The sequence below is a fragment of the Symphodus melops genome (genome assembly GCF_947650265.1).
Source record: "Symphodus melops genome assembly, chromosome: 21".
In the NCBI taxonomy this organism is placed as follows: Eukaryota; Metazoa; Chordata; class Actinopteri; order Labriformes; family Labridae; genus Symphodus; species Symphodus melops.
Window position 1 is genome coordinate 14,332,257 of NC_136711.1, and position 24,485 is coordinate 14,356,741.

Consider the following 24,485-nt stretch of genomic DNA (forward strand, 5'->3'; position numbering starts at 1 on the left):
AAAAGAGTGATGGTTTTGATTAAATTCACATCAGGAGGAAAGAAAATACAATTCACAACATCTGAGGATTTTTTTTTATTATTGTTGTAAGGTTCTCTCAAGTCTGAAATCGAAGTCTACACACCCTAAAATTAATGTAACATTGAAGTAACACAGAAATCAATCCGTTTATGATAAGAACATAACAGACAAAAAACATGAATGACTACATGTGACATAAAGTGACGTAGACCCAGTTCATTCATATCAATGAAGGAATTTCTTCTTACTACTCATAGTAGAACCATTTGTCAACTGAAAAACAACAACAATGAATAAGTTACATTTTATTTCTGGAATGTAACAATATTTAAAAGCTGCAACTAAAAAAAAAAAAAGTAGAAATGCCCACCTGAACTTGGAATTGGATCTTCAGCTCCAAATTCAGATGCCTGTAAAACAAAACCCATCAGATTTAATATTTTCTGCTGAGCAACTGCGCTTTGAAAATCCTGAAGTACAGATTGTTGCAAAGCTGTTATAAATGCTACAATATTGGCTTTGTGGAAAAATCTGGTGTAAATTGACAGATTCAGCCTGCAGCATTTCTCTGGCTTTTTACACTTTGATCGTGTTCTCCTCTTGGTCGAGGACTTTTGTGTGCTAGCAGTTCATAAAGCACACTGTTATGAATTGATAACACACCTTATCTATATTACATTTTAAGCTGGTAAAATGAATAAAAAATGAAAACAGACTTACAGACTTAACCACAGCCTCTGCATCCCCTGCAGAGCAGTGGAACGGACTGTCTGAGACACTGGTGTTCATGCTGATATAAGATACAGACAAAGAAGGAAGTCAGTTTTAAACCACTTTCATATACTAAAGGACCTCAAAGGCATTACTCCATGACTAAAATACCACTTTTTAATGCAGAAAGACCAGTGTATTTAAAACTCTCATGTCTGCGTTCCATCAATGGATGCTTAAAAATAGTGTTAACGCTCCTGTGAGGAACTAAAGGCTTCTTCTTTTCCTTTTCACCTGTTTTCTCTTTTAACCCCGTTTCCACCAAGTGGTCAGGTTCAGTTTGCGCTGGTACCCTTTTATTAGCGTTCCCACCGTCAGAAGTTGGGAATCCGTACTGTACTACTTTTTTTGGTACCCTTCTGTTGGGGTGCCAAGGGTACCGATCTGACCCTAAAGGATTCCATTTGTTTACTGTGTCCCGTTCATCTTTGTTGAACTTTAATTAATAATGGGCTACATTGAATTGGGCTGCTATGATGTCACACTAAATCTGCTTATGAAATAAGGCTACGGTTGGCTGTGGAAATGCAAGCAACATTAGAGTACCAAACGTAACCAAACTGGACTGAACCAAACTGTACTGCTTGGTGGAAACGGGGTTTTGAAAGTTGTGTTCTTTATCCACAATTCTCATCGTTCTTTCTTTTATCAGTCAAAGGTATCACTCACTTTAAAACAGTGGAAGTTTCTTTTTTTTGGGGGGGGGGGGGTGCTGTTTTGTCAGCCTTAAGTTTATTTGTTTTCAACACTTAGATTTGCTAATATGGAGCTCCATATATGCTGGATGATAAGTTAAATTCTAAACATCAATCAAACACACCAGTTTAGCTCGCCAGCGTTGGTCTTCTTGGATATAAGTGCCTTCCAAAACTCATGGGTGCTCTTGATTGTTTTTATGGCAAAATCCTGTAAATAAAAATAAAAAAATCTGTTAGAAAATATTAACCGGTACTTCATAAAGTAGATGTGGTTAAAAGAAAATTTCAATCTTTACTCATGTATTCTTTGAAAAATCTTAAATTCTAATTTTCCATTTATGATGTACTTCTTTTTTCAACACAACTGTTTCATCAGTTAAGTTTAAAGCACACATATATGGTATAAACGTTTAAAAGTGTACCCTGTCCTTAAACTCTCCGTTGAACGCAAACTGGTTTTCAGGTTTCCCATCTGGGATTTTGTATCTTTTGAACCAATCAAAAGTTGCCTCCAGGTACCCGGGCTTGAGTCGTCTCACATCCTCAATGTCTGCGATAAACAGTGAAAAAGAGAACTGGTAAAGTCTGGAAAAATAACATTGTAAATGAAGGCATACTTTTAGGACTATTGTTTCATTAAATCAATAGCAGAAAGATAAGGTTAAAGAGTTATAAAAAGAAGGAAACAGAAATGTTTGAAACCCTTAATTTGACATTACACAAAATAAACAATTAGAACATAAAAAAATATATATACAAAGAACTGACTCATTTGTATTGATTATGAAAGAATACACTTGAAATAATATTTGCATGGAAATAAAAAAGTAATTCTTATTTATTTTATATAAACATGTTTACTTTTTTTAATTTCTGAAATTGTTATGCACGTCTTATTTTTACTACTCATTCCTCAGCAATACTAAAATGCATTTTTAATGTACTTTGTAAAGATGTATTCTCTTTTTTTGGCACTCCTTTAACTCCATATGATTTCACATTTAGTCATACCATTATATTCGGCAGCTTCAGGGTCCTCTGTGTTGATCACAATGACCTTCCAGTCTGTTTCCCCCTCATCGATCAAAGCCAGAGTTCCCAACACCTTCACTTTGATTATTTCTCCTCGGGAACACACCTGAGAATTAAAGACTCGTTTAAGAAAAAAAGTGCCTGTCAAAGCCCATCGTCAAAGTTGTTCCAGTACCTTATTTCCTATGTCACATATATCGATAGGATCATTGTCTCCACAGCAGCCCGTGTCACTATCCTTGTGGTTGGGGTCTTCCCACGTCTGTGAGAGCAAATATCACAGGTTTGATGGAGCAGAGAAACCGTTTCCTGTATTTTGAGCCTACTTAAAGTGAGACTAGCCTGTGGAATTGCTCCGTAATTCCAGATGTAGCCTTTGTGTGGAAAAACATTAGCGACAAATCTGAGATTCCCCTTCTTCAGGTCTTGTTTCAGAGGATTTAGAGGATCTTTGGTGGCAATCTGATAAACAAAAAGACCACTATTAGACTTGAAACAGAAGGAAGCAATGACCATGTGGCCACTGTATGACTTGAAATCATAATCAAGTACAATAATACAACAGTGCAATAAAACATATTACTATTGGAGAGCAAATTCTGTCACATTTATCAGCCCAAAATGTACAATCTTATTAAAAAATATTTATTGAGCACATTTTCTGATTGATTTATTTTTATTAGGAGTACATACCTCCATCTTTGCATTTGTCCATCTTGGGACCTCAACAACAGCATGGAAAATATTCTGCAAGATCAACCGAAATACAGCTTTGTCACACCAAGAATGTCAAACTTATACTAAGACTAAGATAAGATAAGCATAAAGCTGAAAGTAATAGCCAATGTCAGCTTAGTGTAACTGGAAAAGTGAACGAGTCCTTGACAAATGACTAGATATATGACTCTTTGCCAGAAAACACTACTGGAGGGGAAGTAAACTACAGTATATCCCACGTATGATCTATAGCAGTGGGTGGTTTGGGACCTAAAAGTGGGTCTCTGAGCCATTTGCAGTGGGTTGCACATTAGTGGCTGTAAAAAAAACGTGTCCAAAAAATTATGAAGCGCTCTTTAAAATACGTTTGTTTTGTTTCTCTTGTCTGAGGTCCAAACTGCGATATCTGTCGTCAAATAAATCAGATTAGATGAAAAATATCAGAAAGTTGTGTTGCATTTTCTCATTAGGGAGTCCATGGTGGGCCTGGGGGCTAAACCAGTTGAGATCTATAGATGGCACTTAATAGTATGATGTGTATTGTATTTCAAAGTAGAGGAACAGGGCAGTAGTTTAATGTAGCCGTCTTTACCTGAACTGAAAGTACCACTGAAGACAAATTGAAAATAGCGTTTTTGTTCGCAACAAGCTTTTTATTCGTCTCTAAAGGTACGAATACAGATCTTCTTTGGAGCAGAAGTTACACTTGATGCTCACCTCTGCTTCGTTTGCATAGACAGGTATGTCATGGAACGGGGAGACGTATTCACCGGTGGAGTTTTCTAGTGGAAGAACAACGCAATTTTTAAACAACTACATATCTTCAATGAATATCTTTAATGAACTAAAAAGTGAGAGCTCTACAGTTACTTTTCAGATGTCAATACAGCTATTACATAAGTTATTGATAAAGCTGCAGGCTAATTGAGCACCCATGCCTAACCCATGAAAGAAACAATTCCCCACTAGCACAAAAATAATAAGTGGTCTTACTGAAAAACACCCTGTAGTCCTGAGTGTTTGGCCTGCCTCTCTCTTCGATGGTAAAGCTCATGTCTGTTGTTTCTGAAAAATGTCTCTCTGCAGTCTGAGCACTGATTCAGGGAACTAAGAAGCTGCAGACTGACAGACAATCACTGAGGCTGAGGTACCAGGCATGCGCACTACTTACAGTAACTAAGCCATGGTTAGAGACCTGACACCTGCCTGCAGGTGACAACATGATTGCAGTATGGAAAGATAATGCAGCAACTCTAGTTTCAATACGCAGCTCTGTGGTAGCTTTATTAGCATTTGTTTCCCTGAGAGAAGCACAGTTTGCCCAGAATAGCATCCAAATACTTATCCTCACTTATTACAACTTTCTCTATGGCTGCCACTGGCTTTCTCATGGCATGGTTGTAAAATGTGTACCCTCTTTGCATGTTAAGTGATTGCTTCTCTTTTCCTTCATGTAACCCTCAGTGGCTCTTGAGAGCTCTTTTCAGGCCGAAACAGATGGAGCTGACTGGAGTTAGCTGTAAACCAATTAGCAAGGCAGGATTAGCTAGCATGCCTGTTCTTTTCTCTGAAGTATCACTGTAACTACTTGATAACATACTTACTTGCCATTTTTAGAAATGTGTAAAATGATGTTACCTAATCTCTTTATGTATTTAATCCATAGCCTCTAACTTGGAAGCATGGCTAATATTGTTTCTACCCTGATATTTTATTTCTACTCTTTATTTGAGCCATTTGGCTAAAAATTTGTCAGATTTTAAGTTAACATCTTTTATTCAGTTTCAATTGGTGTAAAATAACGCTTTTAAAAGGGACAATTATCACCAGATAGAAGCCTTAAAAACTGATAATAAACATACCAAACGACAGTAACATGGTGAAAGTGAAAAGAAAAACTTAAAGGCAAACAATGTCCAAGAAAAGAAAAAATTCAGGTTGCGTTAAAAAAAAAAGATACAAAATCCATAAGGCAAGGCAGTCTAAAAATGAGTCATTAACAGGTCACACAAACTGGGCTTGAATAAGTGGTTTGCATTTACACAAGGCAATCTGGCAAAAACTTGTGGGAGCCATACACAGCTAACATAGTGCCAATGAATCTGACGTGTGAAATACATGCTTATCACAGCACCTATTTACACCTCCAATGTTGTAATGATTTCGGGGGTGGGCGTTTATAAGCTTCTGCTTCGGCTCAGTCCTTTTGAGCAGAACTTCAACTGCTCAAATAAACAATGACTACAGTTTTTTAATGAAGTGTTTATAACATCATGTCAGAATGGTCACCAAGAAACTGGCTAGTTGAGCTGTTTAGTTATAACTAAATCACACCTACTCTAAGATTAACTTGCAAAATAGTTAAAAGACCCAAATATTTAGATCTGTAAACTACGTGTGAAATGAAAATGTCAAGTGCCTCTCCTTGGTATACTGTACAATCAAAGAAGTATGAGTCAGAGATCAGTATTATGCCCAGAAGGTCACAGACTGGGCAGCAGAGGAGTCACGTGACACTTTAAGCCTTGCACATCACTGAATATTACTCTTGAACACAACCCCTTTCCCTTTCAGCTCATTTGTAGTTAAGTAGGATCTTGTTTGGCTACAGGATTTCACACAGAGAGGATGTATGAAAAAAAACTTTAATTACTAAATGCCTGCTGTCTCACAGTGCCTTAGCCTCACTCTATTTGCCCTTCTTCCACAAAAGCTCTAAGTAGCAAGCCAAAACATCAGCTTATAGCAGATCCAGACGCAACAGATTTGCTATTTAAAGAATTCCTGAAAAGCTCGAGCAAAACACTCTAAGCCTGGGACTGTGGAGACTTATAAGCAGTTATTCATTTAAGGAGAGATTAAGGGCTTGATATGCATCTAGGTGGCTTTCTGTCTCAACAAAGGTCTGCAGAGATTCTGGTGTGCTACTGGGGACCAGACCCTTTCATTTCCTTATCTCAGGATTTGGTTCACTGTTATGACTGTTATTTTTTTATGATTTATTTTGGGCTTATCGTTGCCTTTATTTAGAGATAGAACAGTCGAGAAGAGTCAGAAATCAGGGCGAGAGAGAGAAAATGGGGAATGACGTGGCATAAAGAGCCACAGGCCGGATTTGAACCTCAGCCTCCATACTGTACATGAGGCCCGCTCACTTACCACGAAGCTACCGGTGCCCAAAGTGTTCAGATATTTCAATAAAAAATAAAAGGTTTGCTTTTCGTTCAAATAGATGCTTAAAAACTTTTTGTGTCCATTGCTAGACCTCTTGAAATACATTTCATCACTTTCCATTGTTCCACTTTTTCAGATTGATTAACAGATCTCACTTGTTTTTTTATGTGGGTCAAAGTTTTAGTTGAGGAATGTCTTTCAAATTGAACATTTTCAGGAAAGCTTTTGAAAATTTAAAGTGCTCATCTTCTGACACTTTTTTTGTGCAAAATTAATCAAAGTATATCATTATTTCTCTCCTGATCAAAATTAGAAAAAGTATTCTAAGTATTAAAAGTTGTATTATTGTACTCATAAAATCCATTTTGGTTTCTGCTAAACAATATTGACTCAGGAACACTATAGTTGCTTCGTTGAATCTCTCACCAGTCAAAAAATATGAACACCAGACAGCTTTAATTGTAAAAATGGTTTAATACTATCAAAAGTAATAAATAACTCATTATTTTTGGCTTTTGTCTCAACTCAGACAAAATCCTGTCAAGACAGAGGTGTAGAAAGATGAAATTGATTTCACCTCAAAACAACAACTTCATAGTTTTGTATCTGCATCAAAGAGGACGCCATCTTTACACACCCGTTTCCCTTTCTCTCGTAAACTAGCTTTGATATCTTCAGCTCATCATCTTAAAATATTCTGGGTTTTTGGGTTTTTTTTAATCGTCTCTCAATCTTTCAGGCACACATAAGCATCCAACTGAAGAAGTAAAAGGCACGCAGCATCCAGTCTGTAGATATGTACAGACATATTTTAGGACTCTCTTGTCATCAAGATGTCAAAACTGTTGGATGATTGTAGAGCAGACTGAGTGTTTGAGTCCAAAGGATTCGACTTTACGTTGAGCCACTTCAATGCTGGCATGTTAAACAACTTTTCCACTGGTATCTCTGTCAGAGAAAAGAATAAACATAAACTCAGACCAAATCATTTTACAGCCTCAAATCCTTTGTAATAATAATAATAATATATTATTATTATTACCAGAGATGCTATTTCCCTCCAGGTTAATCCTCTCCAGTGTGGCTATTTCAGTGAGCTTATCAGGGAAGATGGAGAAGCTGTTATTAGCCAGATTGATGCTGGACAAGTGCTCCATTTCTCCAATGTTGTCAGGCAGTTTGGTGAGGACATTTCCCTGCAGGTCCAGTTCTGCAAGACAGTTGAAGACACGAGTAAATTGAGGGGATGCTTGACTGTCCTGTAATCATGGAATAAATCCAGCTGGCAAACACAATCTTTTCTGAAGAATGACCCCTTCAATCAAATGTCTGCACATTGTTTTTGTCCCCCACCTCTCAGCTCAGTGAAGGTTGAAAAGACCTTGTTGGAGACGGACTTCATCTCATTGTCGGCCAACGTGATGACGCGGATGTTTCCTGTGACACTTGTCAGCACCTTGAACACACCGTCTGGGAAAGAGATGAGCTTGCATCTGGACAGGTCTGCGCAGAGAAGAACACAATGGTGAGATTATTAAAGATGAACAAAACAGCTAAATGTTAAATATGTACAACTGAGAAATATTTCTTTTCCAGGGTTGTGGTTAGTAATTTGAGCAAAATTAATTAGGCCTCTGTCACCACCTGCTGGTGAAAACCAAAATAACATTTATCAGGAAAGTGAATCAAAGCGAATCACTGATCAGAGAGTGAAATATATACAGAAATATGTGATGAGAGGAGACTTACCCAAACTATCTTTCCCCTCCTCAACTGTTGCATTGATCCTTCTGGCCACATTTGCGACTGCCTCGGCCATGTTCCTAGTGGGACCGTTTCTATGGGAGACAAAACACATTAAATTCACATAAAAGGTGTGTGACAGACACAGATGTATCCACTGTGAGCTCTGAATTTATTCAGTTACACATGATATTGAATACTGAATCCCCAATGTATTATCTTTGACTTATATCCTGTTATTTCTCTGGAGCAATTCAATTATTTAAGACAACAATGCAAAAACACCCAGGAGAAGATTTCAAATCAACCATTACAGGTTCACCATCATAGGATACATAAGCATCTTAACATCCCTCATTTTGAAGAAAACTGACAACATGAAATGATTATGAAGTGCCCCCTTTGTATTCATTGCAATGCTATCAGATCATTTGAAGGATCATATGGGAGTAGGACTATGTAATACTAAAAGAAAACAATGTGAATCTATCTGTCAGTTTAGTTGAATCTACAACTGGAAGAATATAAAGATGTCTGTCTTCAAAAACATGTTATAATGTGTGCCCATTGATTTTCAGTTAACCCACTTCTGGTTTACACAAGTGTGACATAACTTAGTGTTATAACAAAGTACAAGCCATTATTCAATAAGCATTGGGTCTACCACTCCTATCCTAATACAAACACAGCCTGTTGAGCTATTCACAGCCATCATTTTACTACTGTTTAATTTCAAACAAGGGAGAAAAAGCCACTTACCTAACTAGCCGCTAGCACTGTTAACACAGCCAGACAGCTGCCTAAGTTAGCTTAGCTAGCTCAACGTTAGCTCCAGCAGCTGAACTGTCACATTTGATGAGTGTGTATTTTTAACCCCGGAAAGGCAATTTAACTAAACGTTGCTACACACTAAAGCAAAAACCATCACCAACACAAAGCACAGCAACGTCAGCTTAAATTTACGTTGTGCGTCGTGTAAGGCACATGTAAGACTACTAGCAAAAAAAAGCCGGTGTTTAGGTATCACATTTCGATGGGTAGCACATTTCGACATAACACCGGATAGCAATTATTTATACATCTTCATCAGAGTCAGTGCTGCGTGTTCAAGTTGCAGAAAATGAAGCTCACCTTTCATAATAATGCAGTTAATGATAAGTATTAATGAAATGTTAATGATAGGTAAAAGTAGAAGTGATTTGGTCACAGAAGTTTAATTTCCAAGTCCAGCTTTAAACAGAATGTATTTATGGTGCTTAAGCCAGGTCATTTTTATTAAAGACATAAGAGAGGAAAGGAAATTAACATGTTGTAGTTAGATGTTTACCTTCAGAAATAATTACCATACAGTGACATTAGGAAATGAAATGTTGTCTTACCTCTGATGAGTCCTGTTTAACTAGTCTATTTCCAGTTTGAACACTGCACAGTCTTTCCTGGTTAGTCAGTGTATTTTCAAAGGACAATGAGTTCTGGCTTAACAAGAATAGTTTACCATTGTTACAGCTAAACTGCCAGTTTATAGTATTTGCTGGATATTCCAATACTGGCCCATACAATGGGGTTGAGTTATATGGCTCACAGAGGACGACTGAAAGACTGGAAATGTCCAATGTGTTTGGTGTGTTTTCTTTTTATATGACACAGCATTTTCAAGTCAAGCTATGACGTGGTGTGTTTTGTGGAAATGTCTGGAAATGTTTTTGTGTTATATCATGTTATGACTGCATGCAAAAAACCAGACAGCTCTGAGAAAGCTATATGCTGTTGTTAATTTGACCACAAATAAGCCAGCTTTAAACACTCAAAGTACCGTAATATAACACCCTGGATCAAAACAAATCCCAAATCCATATTCAAATGTACATAAATACATGTTTTAATTATATACAATAAATATACATTAATTTACAGTCACAAATGCCAGTGTACAAAAAAACAGTGCTGGAATATACAACAACATTGTCACATCATTTACATTAATCAAACTGAAAGGGCGGCATGAAATTGAACATTAGATTGTGAAAACTGCACACAGGTGACATGCTGTTGTAGAGTGTGAATTTCAGCACATTTTAAAAATACGTCTAATATGTCTTCACAAATCCGAGCCCACATCACAAATGGTAATTCCATCTCTGCACATAGATCCATTAAAATCTTGTAGTGCACAGTGAGAAATGTCAAAGAGCTTTTTTCTTTTTCATTTTATTAATCAAGCTAAGTGTTTCTTTTTGTTTTTTTCATTCAGAGCCGGTGGCTTCTACAGGCGGTGGAAACTGTCACTGGCAGCCACACTCGTACACAATCATGTCTTCATGATGTCGAAGTAGCATCTCTCCGTTCTCGTAGTACAGCATACTTAATGGGCTCATTTTGGTGGGGGCGCAGCAAGGTGAAGCCACTCTATCAGGTTGGTAATGTTTCAGTAAACTCTGGTTGAAAAAGAAGAAGAAAAAAAACACAACAGTTATAGAGATAATTCCACTCTTAAAACATCCACCTATTGTTAATACAGATAGAATGACAGAAAAAAAACAGAGACTAAGACAGATAGATAGTTAGCTGCAACTTAAGCATACTTTCACTGTCATGTACTACTGGTTATTGCTAGATTAATAATGTTTTTAAGAACTAGTATAGAGTATAAGAACTTAACATAATCTCTAAAAGTCACAAGCAATAACCCAAATAGGTTTATCAACAGCATATTTCATCCAATAGATAGATAGATAGATAGATAGATAGATAGATAGATAGATAGATAGATAGATAGATAGATAGAGAGATACTCACTCACCTGCATGTAAGCATGATTTGTTGGATTCAGCTCTTCTCCAAGGGGACCAGGGCACGACCCTTCACAGCGGTAAGCGTTGTATCTTTTAGGAAATATGATCCAGGACCCCCAACCAATTTGATTAAAGTCTACATGCAGGTCGACTCGGCGACAGAGAGATTTTTCACTCTCTCTCTTGGACGCCTGCAGGCTTCTCGCTGTTTGTTCTCGCTGACCCCGTTTGCTCCTGCGTCTTTTTTGCCAGCGGGCCCTTTTGATTTCAGCAGGCGACAAGAACTTGGATTGTTCAGCTGTGTGGAGTAAGCTCGCTTTGACCTTTGAGTTTTCATCAGAGCCCGTGTGTGAGAAGACGACCAGCAAGGCCCGGTCGCTCACATCCTGCTCTCTTGTCGAGCTCGCCGCATAGACAGAATCATCAGGAAGCCACGGGCCCTTCTTTGTGTCCACCGCTTTTCGTCTTCTTGACACTCTCTTGTGTTGTATCCTAGTTGTTGATTTTTGCCTGAGCCAACTCAACAGCGGTCTCGTCATGTTGAACACCTTCCAACTCTGCGATGAAGTGACCAGTGAAGATTCAGTGAGCAGCCCTACCAGCTGCTGCTCCTGGCAGCTCTTGTGCAGATGGCACGCCTGGTGATAAACTGCCACGCTGATGTTTGCAGCACTCCGCATCCGAGGAAGTCTGATTCTCAGCTCCGCTGCCTGGATCTGTTTGTCAGCCAGCAGAGCATGGAGGTCAAACGTTGCTGTCCAACGTTTGTGTCTATAAGTCAAACCTAGAGTAGAGAAAAGAGAAGATTTAAATGTGTATTTCCAGCACAATCCAACTGTTGTACAAAAAAACTGGATCATGTTGTGGCAATGAACTTTAAAAGTTACTGCCAGGGTCAGTCTCTTCCTGCTCTGACTGCTGTCTATGTTGTTACTTGTTTAATATGTTTTTCCCTTACTGTGCAAATAAATAATAAATTCTAAATTCTAAGAAAACCCACCCATGGTGTAGAGATTGAAAAATATGGTTCAGTCAGTGTTGTTGAAAAAAAGGAAACCTGTCATTATCTAGTAAAAATTGGCAATGTTCTAAATTAATTAAAGAAAATAGCAGCTTTAATTTGAAGGACAGTCTATATATCTGTCTGTGTCTGTTTTTCCTTCGTATGCTTAAAACCATAAGGATGGCTGTATGAGTGAGTGCTATTTTGGGGGTAATTATTATTCAAAATGATGCTGTTTTCTATCCAACCTCTCTTTTGTAAAACTTTATAACTTCATTCTTGACTTCTATGACTTCATGATCAATGCTTGTATTCATGTTGGGCTTCTTTAAAACATGCCATTGTTCCACAGTAGGTATAAGCCTGTGCTGCACCCACATCTGCAAAGAGCTCCATTGTGATTTTAAGAACAGGTGTGGCTCAAATTAAAATCAAGGATTAAAGCACGTTAAACTTTTCAATTCTGTATTGTTTATTGCATTGGCCCATTTAGCTTAGACCGTTGATCAAAAGTGCAAACCATACTCGCTATTAATCCACTCAAACCAAACACCACCGTCGAAACCAATCATTTAACACATGCCTGCTTGTCCTCGTGGCTTCTGCATATCCTCAGCCAAACAAATAGGTAATAACTCTGACACCTAGCAGCGATGTGGGATTACATTCAGCAGCAGGGAGGGCTGCCCTCATGTAGGCTGCTTGTGCCATTAAATCCCGAGCTCTAATCTAATCAAGCCAAGTGTGAAAAAAAGAACTAAGGAAGTTGTTGATTTGCCTTAACAAGAGATTTGTATAGGGGGATGTCTGGCGAGGTATCTAATCAACATCACCTATTTAAGAGAGAGGAGGTTTGCTTTGAGAATTAGACAGAAAAGCGGCCTTTTCACACGCTGATCCCAGCAGGGTCATTCAGATACTTCAGTGGGATGTGGATTCAGACCCTCTGAGGTCGTCTGGCACGCAACTTTGACAGCACAACACCTCACACTGAGAAAAAAAAAACTAACATTGCAGATGCTTTTTCAATAATCTGACTTAACAACACCTCCATAAAATGACTATCTCTCCCTATATTCTATACATTAGCCACCACAGTATCCCCTTGCTCATGTATATCTCACGTAATGCCTCAATCATTTGAAAGAAATCAATTCTTACTTCTAGCCATGACGCTCTTCACTGTGTCTGCATGTTTTGTGGCGACTTGCTCCATAGTATCCATATGCCTGGAAAAGTTGGACTTGAAGTTCCTGTAAAGATGCATCATGTAAGTGGGCAGGTGGTACCCGGTTCCTCGATCCATGAGAGAAAACCGCTCCAGCGACCTCATGTTTGAAACTCCATCTTTGGTTTTCTGGAGCCCAGGAGCCACCAGCACGAGCAGAGATGCGCTCAGCGCGAGAGCCAGAGGGTCGAGTGAGCGCATGTTTCAGACCGGTTAATGACAAATTCCTCTACTGGGAGATTAGGGGTGTCTTATATACCTTCACCCACCCCCTTTCATGTTTAACAAGTAGCTGAGAACATTAAAGGAAATTGACATGGGTCCTCAAGACTTGTTACCTGACAGCTCATCAACCATTCCGTTGGTAATGAGGCGCCTGGGTGCTTGTTTACATGGAGACAACTCTTTGTTTGCATCATGTTCTGCAGCCCCATCCTTGGATTCATTGTTCCACTTATTTAGCTAACACTAATTGTTAGGCTTTCCCAAAGTGAAAGGTCATCTGAATGTAGTCTGAGTTGGAAGGAATCGACGAACAAATGAACCGGTGTATGAAATACCACAAACATTGTTGGGACAGTTTTTGGAAAGCAATTTGTGACCAGCGTCAGAGATAGATAGATAGATAGATAGATAGATAGATAGATAGACGTTATGACACAGTCTATTTTATATAACTTGAAGCTAATGTGAGGGCACCAAAAGATAAAGGTCAAGATTAAAGAGTCAATATAAAGTAAATGAAACCATATATCATAATAAGCAGTGTTAGAATTAAACCCCTATATAGCTGTTTAACATCACAATGTTCACATGTATGCTGACATTATACACAGTTTATAGAAAGGTTTGGCAGCAGTCTTTTTTTTAATTTAACCTTTATTTGTCCAGGAAAAGTCCGACTGTGGTTTAAAGTCCTGCAGAAATGACACTTACAACATACAGATAGCCATTAAAGTGATACAAATCATAGGTCAACATTAAGTTTTTAATTCCAGTGTTATTTTATATGATGAAAAAAAAATCCTAAATAGCTTATTTCCTGCACATAATAAACGGGCTTTTATATGTATTTGCAAAGAGTTAAAGCATATGACTCAATGAGTTAAGTGACATTTTTTTATTGTATGATAGCTTCCTCTAATTTTTTACAAAACTAAAGGACTCAAAGTTGAGTAAAGATTTGGATGTTTTTTTTTCTGAGACCGTCTGAGAGCATCCAAGGATGACCGTAGGCTGCGCATGCGCTGTTTGCCTTAGTCCACATAGCGAAAACTCTTTCCCCGTAAAATTTCCCGAGAAAGGACGAAAAAAAATCCATGGATGTTGTTTTTTTTCTAAAGGTATGAACAGACTGCGATGCACCTCGGTTACATCCTCTGAACTGGAAAAAAACCCCCGAGTGCTGAAAACATGAACGTTACTGGACCGGAAGCCTTCCCACCTACCGTGTACTGAAATGGTGAGTTTTTAGCTTTAAAGATTGGGGGGGGGGGGGTCTTGTTGCATGGTGCCGAAAAGTTTCACATTCATACCGGTTTTGGATGCTAAGACTGTACAAGCACGAAAGACTTCATTATTGATTTGCATTCGTTGACGTTTTCGCAGCAGAAGACTTAAAGAGGAGGGAAGGATGTGTTCATGATGTGAAGTGTTTGTGTGCTTCTTGGGGATGGGTGCATACATGTGCTTGGCACCCCCCACTCACTCTCCATGCCTGCACTGAATCAAGCAAGTAAGCTTCAGGCAGAACCAAATGATATCATGCTGCGAGGTAAAACAGGAAAGCTACAAAGAAACTTGCAGAAAAAAAAACTTTTAGTTAAAACATGAAGTTATTGATGTATTGTCTTTTAATAAGACTCAGTGTCTCTCTGGTTACTGTTATGAAAGTGTGCCGTGAACGCACCATTTGCACACAAATCTGCAACTAACTGATGGACCCTAATAATACATAATGAAGTGAAGGTAAAAACTTCACGAAAGGTACCTCGATGAATTTACTTAAATGACCAAATTCACATGTACAAAACTTTAAAGAAATGGAAACATTACCAAGGTTTACCAAAAGCCCAGTAAGAAATAAACTTGAATCAAGTATGTGAAACCCATAATAAAGATATTAAAATAGTAAAACACAATACATGTTAAACCATGTTTAATATCTTGATTATATACATCACTGAAATAGACTTAGACTGAACTTTATTGATCCTTTTGGGATGACTCCCTCAAGGAAATTTAGAATGTACCTACTTTGGTATCCATTGCTCTTTTTGTGTTGAAGAACATTAACAGAAGTAGACAAAAGTCATGAAAAACTTCAGGAGTTATTTAGTTATTTATTTTACACACTTTCTTAAAAAAAAAATCTGGACTGAAAAGACAACTTTACATGTTTTTGGTCCTATATGACGATAAAGTTTTTCTTTTTACAAATCAGGGAGTATTTTGAGTTAAAGCAGTAAGTGCGAAATGATATTTGGATCAGTCTTGCGTGCAGAGGTAAAATCCAGTATTCCTGACATTTTGTTCCATAAAGTAGAAGAAGTCTTTAGAGGACAGTCAGACAAAGCACATGATCCCCTTTGATGTACTGCAGCCCCGGCCTTTGTTTGATTCAGCTGCGTGCAGCTGGGATCAGTCTCCTCTCTTCATATCACTTTACCTCACATCCTGGGGGAAGACAGAAACTGGTAGATCAAACATCTGGAACGTCACAATTAATCAAGAGTTGAGAGCGTGAAACTCCTCCATGAATGGACACCTGGATCATAACTGATTGAGCTTTTTTACTCACGCTTCATTTCAGACGACAAGTTAATCTTCCCGGGGTTAGCTCGAGAAGATTTATGCGTCACAGGCTTTGCTTTATTCTACATTATTTTTTTAGGGATATTTGTTTGAAACTATTCTGTCAAACAGGTGACCATATAGGTATGAGCATCTATAGGCCAGATAAAGCCGTTCATAACCACCACATGCTTCAGAAAATGTGCTAATTAATTCAGTTCTTTGTTTGAACTGAGCTTTGAAGTGTCCGCTGAGTCATGAAAAGCTACTTTCTAAACGGATGTATGAAACGCTTGTTTTCCAATAATGAATACTCGGCTTTATTTATTGTGGAAACACCTCACTGCAATAGAATACTCTTACCACCAGGTGTCATATTTCATCCCATCGTTTGGCTGATTTCTTTTTTCTGGTTTAATCCCTATTCGACATCATTCCAGACTGCTACCTCTTCACAATACATTGATTTTTTTAATGTGCTTAAACATCTTAGAACACAGCCAAAAAAAAACAAAAAAACCATCAAAGACAACACGAGCAAAAATGAATGGACTGAATTGACGTACTAGAGATGGTCCTTTTTTGATTATCTGATCTCTCATTTAATCTCCCCATGAGTGTGAGTGTTGCTTGGATGTATTGAGGTTTTTTTTTCTTGTTATGCTCTCTACATTGTATGTCAGGAAATGTTACAAAGTCTATATTTACAACGTTATCATCAATAATCAGGGTCAAACAGTTCCAATGAGTTGTACTCGTGCTGAAAGGAAACGTTCTGTTTCCTTAACTACCTCTCCTTTCCTCTTGCTATTATAAGCGTTTAACAAATTGGCTTTTTTTTTTTTTTTTTTTCGGGGACAGACACCAGAACTGAGGAAGGAATTGGACAGGTGATATTATCCGCGTGCTCTTTTTTTTTTTTTTTTTTTTTTTTTTTTTCCATTCTGGTCGTTTAGCAGAGGAAGTTTTCGTTCCTGTGTCACAGAACATCCCCTCTGATACCTCAAATCGTGTTCTGCTTTTATCGCCTTCAAATAAAGATGTGTCCGTCCCCCCCCCTCAGGAAAAGGAAATCGCATGTCACAATTCATCACTTGTATTCATTCATTCATGTCCCTTTTCTTCGGCGCTTTTCCCAATTCACCGTCATTGTATTGCAGCAACATCAGAGTTTGGACTGTGCTGCCGCAGGAAGGAAGGAACAGGTGTGGCAGCTGTAGATTTGACATCCATAATCTTGAAAAGAACTCGACACTTCTGCAAATAAGCTTAATTTGGACTTTAATCTAGTGACGGACTGTTGAACACACATCAGTGAGAAATATTCTGAGAAGGAGCCACTCACAAGAAAGGCTTGATGTTGCCTTTGAAGTGATGTCGTTTTTGCAGAAACACTGATTTGATTTTTTTCCCTCTTTATTTTTTTCAATGTTTGTGTCTGCACGTCTATCATATGAATGGACACTGTTTGCTCTGTGTTGCTTTGTAGTGCATGCACGCAGGCTGTAACAGGACACGGAGTGCATGATGAGTTCTTGTGGCATCAGGGTTAAAAGAGCACACGTCCCTCTGCAACTCAACACTGGAGCTTAAATCCAAGTATTTGCCCAGCTGTAAGCCTGTTTGCCTTCAACATCGCACGTGTGAACTGCTAATGAATGGAGTAATTAGAGCATCGTAGTGAATTAGGCTTACGTGACGTCTTCTGTTCTCACTGATTTTGTCCGCCACCCTTCAGTGCGAGGTCAGCGGCCGCAGCCGATAGTCAGAAGTTTAATAAGTGCAGGGTTTAATTTCGGTGTCGTTTAAAGGTCTGCCATGTGTGGGAGGCTCCGGTGGTGATTGAACTGATGAGTAAGCTTCTCTTCTCGGTCCGCCTCCACATCCTCTTTACACATCCTCAAACGCACACAGATCGGCAAAACACGCGCGCGCACACAAATCCTGGCATGAGTGAGCAAGAATTGCACCTCATGCACAGGGGGGGGGGGGGGGGGGGATGCATGCAACAACAACAACAACAAAAAAAAAGAGTAGACTAGCACTGTGCAACCTCCACCTCCCCACCTCCCTCCCTCCTGCTGAGTGGCTGTCTGGGAGCTGTCCTCACTGAAGGACACCCTCACTGACTCGCTTTTACGAGGACGCCTTAATGAAGCGAGACCGCCGCCTGCTTGTAGTGTGACCACGGAGAGAGATTGGCTCGCAGATCAGAGGGAGAGAAACCAGCGAGGAGGATGTTTGACTGAGAGCGGTGTTACAGGCTGCAGGAGGGTGCTGTCATTTTTAAGCCAACAATTCAGTTTCTTTTTTTTTTTACTGCGTTCCTCCGAGACTCGAGCACCTCTCCGATGGAGGACTGACCAGCTGAACGTCAGGTATAGTTTTGATACTTCTGTGTTATGACACTTGAGTCCCGCTGCAGGCTTGTGGTCGCGAAACATGTAATCTTTTTTTTTTTTTTTTTCTTTCCTCTGAAGGCTCAGAAAGAAAGCGTACGTTGTTGAAGGACATGAGATTACGGGTGTGATTCTGCACTGAGATTGTGAACAGAGCTTTCTAACCCTTGACGGAACGAAACACAATTTATTGTATCACACTACTTCCTTTTTTTTTTTGCAGAAATAGTCCTCCGTGTGTGACATCGTTCACTTCCCCAGTCATGTTTGATATCCACATAGCTGCACGGATTACATTCTTCCTGGCATGTGACGCCTCCGGTCGCTCCTCTGAAGTGTTTATCAAGCTCTCATTACTTTAGAAAAAAAGAAAAGACAGGATTCTAAGTGTGCTCAGAAAACTGTCTGTTTAGAATGCGTTTGCACACAGAAACAAGTCGGCTGCTTTAGTGCGAGTGACGGGGGGGGGGGGGGAATGCTAACAAGTCGGCGCGAGATCTGTCCGTAGAGAGGGTTTTTGACGAGCACAAATGCTGTCACTTGGCATGCTGATGCTGACAGAATATTGTGGTCAGACCCAAAAAAAAAAAAAAAGCCACATTTCTGCAGCTGTGAAATCACAGGGGGGGATAAATTTGTCGTCCAATATCGAAATAAATTACAGGCAGGGGGTTTTCGGAATAGATTTGCACTCCTGTTTTAGCAGCCCCGCTGTAAGGCTCTGATGAAATAAAGAATGCTGGAGGCCAAAGGTCGTTCATGTGATTTATGTCATGCTCACTGCAGTAGCAAGAGTTTGTCTCAAGACACGCCGTGTAGATTTGGCTGCTGTTTCGTTGGGGGGGGGGAGACAAGTCTTTACAGACTTGTTGTTGTACAGTTGATGTTTTCACTGCAGTGTCGGAGCTGTTTAGGCTGTAAGTTGGATCAGATTTAGAAATGGCACCCTTGAACAAATTCATCACAGTGCTTCCCTTTAGCCACAGTCTCCGCTTCAGAGAGGTGATTTATGTTTCAGAGGATGAGAGTTCTCACAAAATAAGTTTGAGGTTTTTTTTCTTCATTGAAGGGGGAAAAAAAAGAAGAAAAAAAAAGATTCTTCTGCAGAGGACGCGCTGAGCTCATTTCCGCGCCGATATTTAACTCGGGAACTGGAGATGTCCTGTGGAGTCACGCTTGTGTGCAACCTTTAACCTCAGTGGTGAAATATGTGTACAGCTGCAGGGAGGAAGTTGCAAAGAGTACAACTAAGCACTTCCTGTCAAGGTGTGCGCACTCTTCCTCTGCTCTGGGGTGTGTTTGTGGCTTGTATTGAATGGTTTGGAGGGGGTCTAGTTTCCTGTGATGAGTGAAAGGGCGCTGGCTATTGTGTGATTTCAGGTTACATTACAAACTCTTGCACATAAATTGACTTTATGTGTAAAGCTGGATTTTTCTTTTGCACCTCAATTATATGTCTTTAAGAAGATCTCAAACTTTTTGGTTTTGGTTTGTTTGGCGGACATCGGCCTGTTTTATTCAGATACTTTTGCTGTTCTTGTGCAGCAAAGGTGGCTTTCAGACTCAACATTAGCAGACTAAATGGGTTTGCCGCTATGGAGACCAGAAATACTCCGGGTCCTTGAATAAGATGAGCAATGTTGCCAAGTGAGCAATTTGCATTTGAATTCTTGTGGGGGGTTTTTTTTTCCTGCAACGTTCGCAGCTCGCTCGTCCATGTTGAGATGGGAAGTCGTGTTGAAATATCTCTCTGTCCGTTACCAAAAAAAAAACCCAAAACAAAACAAAACAAAAACCTGATACCAATCTTTCCTCTTGAACCCCCCTGCATCTCCTGTGAATGAAGAGCGCTCTGCATCCTTCCTCAGCGGCTACCTCACAGATGCATCCTGCAGCTGCACGCTCCTTCCTGTCTGTACTCGGGCGCTTTTGTCTGAAGACGTTGCTACAGCAAAATTGAGACACCGGCTGAATTTAAATGGGGGGGCAGCCCTGAATGGGCCAACGAGGCCGATTTGCTTGCAGAGGATTGCAACTTCCAACTGTTTTACCAATGTGATAAGGGAAAAAAAAAAAAAACAGCTTGTATTTTTTCCTGTACTCGGTTTTGATGTTGTTGTCCACATTGTCGGAATCAATCCGAGTTGTTGTTGTTGTTGTTGTTGCTCTATTGGCCTCAGTCTTCAGTATTGTGACGCTTCTTTCGTTGGCGTGCGGGATAAACAGCCTCTCCAATGAGTTGCCTTGATTGGATCTCCAGGAGGATGTTTATGACTGAGGGCTATTTCTACTCAGGCCTCCGCCCCGGCCTGCCTGCCTGCCTGCTCAACACCAGGCCTGCCCATGAAATCAGTGTGTCTGACAAGCTAGAAATGAGTCTGTATCGGGGCGTGTGTGTGCAACATGGTTTTGCAGCAGAGGTCACAGCCTGTGAGGTAAGATAGACGGTTAACAGGAGAGCAGTTACAGTATGCAAGCTACTTTTCTTTTTTTTATTTGAAGGCCTTTAAAACTGCAGCTTCTCTCAGGAAGTGTGTCCGTAAGCCGTTAAGACGTCTTCCAAACAACAACAGCACATGGGATGTGAAGTTCTTGTGTGGATCAGGACGTTTGGAGAGTCTGTTAGTCTGTCTGTGTTTTATAGATTTCGTCACAGCCACATAGGAACATGCACATTATCATGCATGACTGTGGTGGTGGGTAAAGGAAACCTACTGATTAAATGTCCTTAAAGTGACAGTGATGTCAAAAAAAAGAAAAGGGTTTGCTGCGTCGATGCGCTTCACTGAGAGGAATGCGCACACAGCTAACTCTGTTTTTAGTGCAAATAAAACGTGAAGGATATCCAGAAAACATCTCGTGTCGTTGGATCATATTAAACTTTTTATATGACAGAAGTACAGAAGATTTTTTTTTCAAAGCCAGGTCATTTCAGATGCACTCTAAAAGCACACATTCTAATCTTTGGCTTCCTGCCTTCTGTGTATAGTTTGTTGTTTAATGTAAACCTGACCTCATTACAAGCTTTTTTAAGCGCCAACTCTTAAAGTTGACCTAAAAAATGGGTTTCTTTCTCTTTCCTTTATGAAGCGTGTGGTGGATTGTACCCACACGAGGCGTATACAAATGTGAATGTATTTAAGTTAAGTTTCCTCCTGCGCCTTTCCGTTCCCTGTAAATGCAAAAAAAAAAAACCCAAACAAACAGCATTTCTCCACATTGTACGGCATAAAAGGAATGAAATAAAACAAATTAAATAAAATATTGGCATGGCCATGGTGGATGGAAACTCTTATTTGAATGTTTTTCTGTTAAATTTCTAAACGTTTGCTTAATTTTGATTGGTACTTGCAGAAATCTAACGTGTTAAAAACAGTATTGAGATACAGAATGAGTCTTTTGGTAAGTCCATCAAATAGCAGAAATTTTGTTAACTGTTCATTAGAAAGTACCCGAGACGACCATCCCGCTGGAAACATATATATTACATATCACTTTGAAAAAACAAGTACCGGTAATACACGCTCGTGTTAGTAAAGTATGAACCAGTGAATAATTGGCTTTTTTCTTGATAAGTAAAATCCGCTCTTGGCCTAAAGAGTAATATTTCTAGTGTGTTCCTTTGCATTGCCTACTGTACAGGAGAAGTTGACTGTGTCGTCTTTGTGCACAGCCTGTCCCTGTGAAAGTGAGCTGAACTTTAGCCATCTGGCTGCCAGATGTACCACTACTTCCCCCGTTCCCCTCCGTAGAGACTTGAGTCTCTCGCATGGAGCGACTCCCCGACATCAGACAGGAGATAGGACGAGGAACGAGCAGGACGCTTTCTGATACTCCACTCAAACTACTTCTTTAGTTGCTAAGTGAGTGCCCAGGCAGCCGGGCACTGTGAGCTCCCTCAAGGGGTGTTTCCCACCAGTCAGGGGTAGGGTAAGAGGAATCTAAAAGAGGAAGATTTCTCTCTTTTTTTTAAATGTGATGCCAAGTTCTCACACTCCTTTTGGAACCATGGCGGATAACAAGCAGCAGAGGAAAGGATCTCGGAGTTCAGATCGCTCGTCATCTCAAACGTAAGAAGAGACCTTTTTTGCGGATTCTCCTAAAGTGGAATCTTTGGGTTGTTTTTTCTTCTTCTCGTGTTTACTTGCAGGATTTTGGCTTAAAAAAAGATGCTTTTGGTATGTGGTGAGGACTCAAATAGATTTGGGCAGCTGGGGCATAGTCCTCTTGAAAACTAAGCTTCCTTTTATGGAGCTTTTATTGAGATCCTGCTTCTTTTTTTTCTCTTCAGTCCTTTTACTCTGTAGTTATTTCAAAGTAGCGTCGCCTTAACTCAATGCAGGCTGTAAAAACATTGAAGTCATTGCTTCTGTATTTTTTAGCCATGCCGGGAGACAAAGTAACAAGCACATAAAATATATTTTTGTGCTGCCATTGTGCTTGTTAAAAGAGAATCTCCTCCAGCGAATCAAAGGGTCTGGGAGTAAAAAGGTTGACCTGCCCACTCATCCAGACGCAACAAAGAGTAGAGTAGTGGTGACTCAGCCGGCACTCCTCTCTCTCTCCACAGAGCCTTCCTGCACAATGAGAGTCCACTCTCTTTAGAGCTGAAGATCACACAGAGGGGGTTTGAGCCCAGTGGACCCTGGCGTGCCCCCTCAGCTGTGTCACACATGATTTTGATGTTGCAGCTGCAGTGTTACAGTATCGTTTACTCTTAGTTTGGTCCTTGGTGCTGCTTTTTAGCGTCGGTTTTCCGTGATCTTTTTGTTGCCGCTTTTTGAATAAAAACTACCACATCGGATAAGATTACATTTTTTCGAGGCCCCTTTGTCGCCTTTGTTGGATGGGAGATAGAGAATGTTATGTGGGCTGATCAGATTTCGAACCCTTGGCCTCTAGCCTCCGTACATTGGACAGGCAGCGTATCCACTAGTGACTAGACAACTGAAGTGATTTTAAGGAGAGGTGTTCTTCCTCTTATAGGGCTCAATTATTTTTCTCCTGTAAAGCTATCCGTTTAGTCAAAGAGGAGGACGTTTACTGGAAACCTCACGTGGGGGTCCTGAGTGCTCCGTATCAATTAAAGCAGTGGTGTCCAAACTTTTTTTCTTGCGGGCCAAAATTGTCGCGTTAGAATCGCTCACGGGCCACAGGTTGATTTTTTTTATAAATATTGGAAGGAACTTTTTGTATTTTGACCTCTTCAAAAAATAATGTAAATACACAATAACTAATTGCAGTGGGAAACTGTTGTGTTCTAATTTTTTGGAAAGAATAGTCAGGCTTCTATAGGTCTCCCTCACTAACATGAAAAAGAAAAAAAGAACGAAATATGCCATCTGATGAGGCCTGGGGCCAAAATCTTCTGATTCTTCGATTGAAGTCAAGGGCCACAAAAAATCCACTCAAGGGCCACAAATGGCCCCCGGGCCGCACTTTGGACACCCCTGAATTAAAGACTGACTCAAGCTCGACTCCAATCCCACCTAACGGTGATGTAAGTGAAGGAGAAATTAGATTGATGGTGAATTTAATTTCCTAAATGAATGCTTAATTTAATTCCAGGTCTCACTCAATAAACCCTTGCATACTCTATCTCCTCACAAACGTGCTCCTGATTCATGACTTATTCCTGAACCCTGAATTGTGGGCTCTTTTTCAGATCAAACATCTTCCGTCTGTTCTGCTTTTTTTTTTGACATGACAAATCTCAAAAAAGACCTAAAATGTATACAGTATCATACCTGTGAATAATACTTACTAGAAGAGGTGGGGAAACATTTTTTAAAGATGCTTATCTTCTTAGATTTTAATTCATTCATAATTTCCCCTGAATTTTTTTTTTTTACTGCGTTCTAACTGCTAATGCTAGCTTTTAACGGAGCAGAAAGCATTTCAGCACAGTCAAAAGCTGCTTTGAATCATAAACCCAGAATTGTTTTAAATCGAAAATAGTCTAAATCAAATTGTGACCCCCAAGAATTGAAATCAAAGTGTGCGACACCTAAAGATTCCCAGCCCCACTAACTAGATTTGGCTGCTTGATAAATACTAATAAGTTAACCACTGCTTGCATACTTGACATTCGTGTTTAAAATATTTGACGTTTGT

The 24,485-nt window shown here is 39.7% G+C and overlaps 4 protein-coding genes across 8 annotated transcripts in view; 1 reads left to right on the plus strand and 3 right to left on the minus strand.

Moving 5' to 3' along the window:
- Positions 1-56: 56 nt before the first annotated feature.
- On the minus strand, positions 57-4,975 carry ppa1a (inorganic pyrophosphatase 1a). Of its 2 annotated transcripts, XM_079372040.1 has the most exons (11): positions 4,233-4,975; positions 3,957-4,021; positions 3,216-3,269; positions 2,865-2,984; positions 2,698-2,784; positions 2,502-2,628; positions 1,913-2,040; positions 1,613-1,698; positions 742-811; positions 392-431; positions 57-294 (listed from the first exon to the last, which is right to left on the minus strand). In XM_079372040.1, exons 1-11 carry the CDS (start codon positions 4,291-4,293, stop codon positions 269-271), a joined length of 864 nt encoding a protein of 287 aa, XP_079228166.1. In that variant the 5' UTR covers positions 4,294-4,975; the 3' UTR covers positions 57-268. The 2 variants fall into 2 exon arrangements, with proteins under 2 accessions (XP_079228166.1, XP_079228165.1); XM_079372039.1 differs by lacking the exons at positions 57-294; positions 392-431 and having other exon boundaries at positions 493-811.
- A 1,892-nt stretch (positions 4,976-6,867) lies between these two features.
- Positions 6,868-9,649, minus strand: lrrc20 (leucine rich repeat containing 20). Of its 2 annotated transcripts, none has more exons than XM_079372044.1 (5): positions 9,536-9,649; positions 8,163-8,251; positions 7,767-7,916; positions 7,456-7,623; positions 6,868-7,361 (listed from the first exon to the last, which is right to left on the minus strand). In XM_079372044.1, the coding sequence occupies exons 2-5, from the start codon at positions 8,230-8,232 to the stop codon at positions 7,225-7,227; spliced, it is 525 nt and encodes a 174-aa protein (XP_079228170.1). In that variant the 5' UTR covers positions 8,233-8,251; positions 9,536-9,649; the 3' UTR covers positions 6,868-7,224. The 2 variants fall into 2 exon arrangements, with proteins under 2 accessions (XP_079228170.1, XP_079228169.1); XM_079372043.1 differs by lacking the exon at positions 9,536-9,649 and adding an exon at positions 8,916-9,217.
- Positions 9,650-9,744: 95 nt separating this feature from the next.
- Positions 9,745-13,386, minus strand: ndr2 (nodal-related 2). The gene is made up of 3 exons (XM_079372038.1): positions 13,113-13,386; positions 10,957-11,732; positions 9,745-10,591 (listed from the first exon to the last, which is right to left on the minus strand). Exons 1-3 carry the CDS (start codon positions 13,378-13,380, stop codon positions 10,439-10,441), a joined length of 1,197 nt encoding a protein of 398 aa, XP_079228164.1. The 5' UTR covers positions 13,381-13,386; the 3' UTR covers positions 9,745-10,438.
- Positions 13,387-14,408: 1,022 nt separating this feature from the next.
- The window catches only part of pald1a (phosphatase domain containing paladin 1a), a 49,932-nt gene continuing 39,855 nt past the window's right edge, over positions 14,409-24,485 (plus strand). The window contains exon 1 of one of the 3 annotated variants that reach the window (XM_079333957.1): positions 14,409-14,641. Coding sequence is in view for 1 of the 3 variants with exons in the window: in XM_079333956.1 (XP_079190082.1) it covers positions 22,350-22,441 (92 nt within the window). In the remaining 2 variants the exon portion in view is untranslated. Of the gene's footprint in view, positions 14,642-18,281; positions 18,351-22,161; positions 22,442-24,485 lie in introns of those variants that run through there. The other 2 variants (XM_079333958.1, XM_079333956.1) reach the window with 2 other exon arrangements.

Excerpts from the sequence above, each read along its gene's own strand:
- ppa1a (XM_079372039.1), bottom strand. The coding sequence starts at position 4,293 with ATGAGCTTTACCATCGAAGAGAGAGGCAGGCCAAACACTCAGGACTAC. Across the intron at positions 2,041-2,501 it reads TGAAGCTGCCGAATATAATG|ACATTGAGGATGTGAGACGA; the intron begins GTATGACTAAAT and ends TGTTTATCGCAG. Across the intron at positions 812-1,612 it reads AACGCTGGCGAGCTAAACTG|CATGAACACCAGTGTCTCAG; the intron begins GTGTGTTTGATT and ends ATCTTATATCAG.
- lrrc20 (XM_079372044.1), bottom strand. The coding sequence starts at position 8,232 with ATGGCCGAGGCAGTCGCAAATGTGGCCAGAAGGATCAATGCAACAGTT. Across the intron at positions 7,624-7,766 it reads AACCTTCACTGAGCTGAGAG|AACTGGACCTGCAGGGAAAT; the intron begins GTGGGGGACAAA and ends ACTGTCTTGCAG. Across the intron at positions 7,362-7,455 it reads GGAGGGAAATAGCATCTCTG|AGATACCAGTGGAAAAGTTG; the intron begins GTAATAATAATA and ends TTTCTCTGACAG.
- ndr2 (XM_079372038.1), bottom strand. The coding sequence starts at position 13,380 with ATGCGCTCACTCGACCCTCTGGCTCTCGCGCTGAGCGCATCTCTGCTC. Across the intron at positions 11,733-13,112 it reads GAAGAGCGTCATGGCTAGAA|GTTTGACTTATAGACACAAA; the intron begins GTAAGAATTGAT and ends TCTCTACTCTAG. Across the intron at positions 10,592-10,956 it reads CAAATCATGCTTACATGCAG|AGTTTACTGAAACATTACCA; the intron begins GTGAGTGAGTAT and ends TTTTTCAACCAG.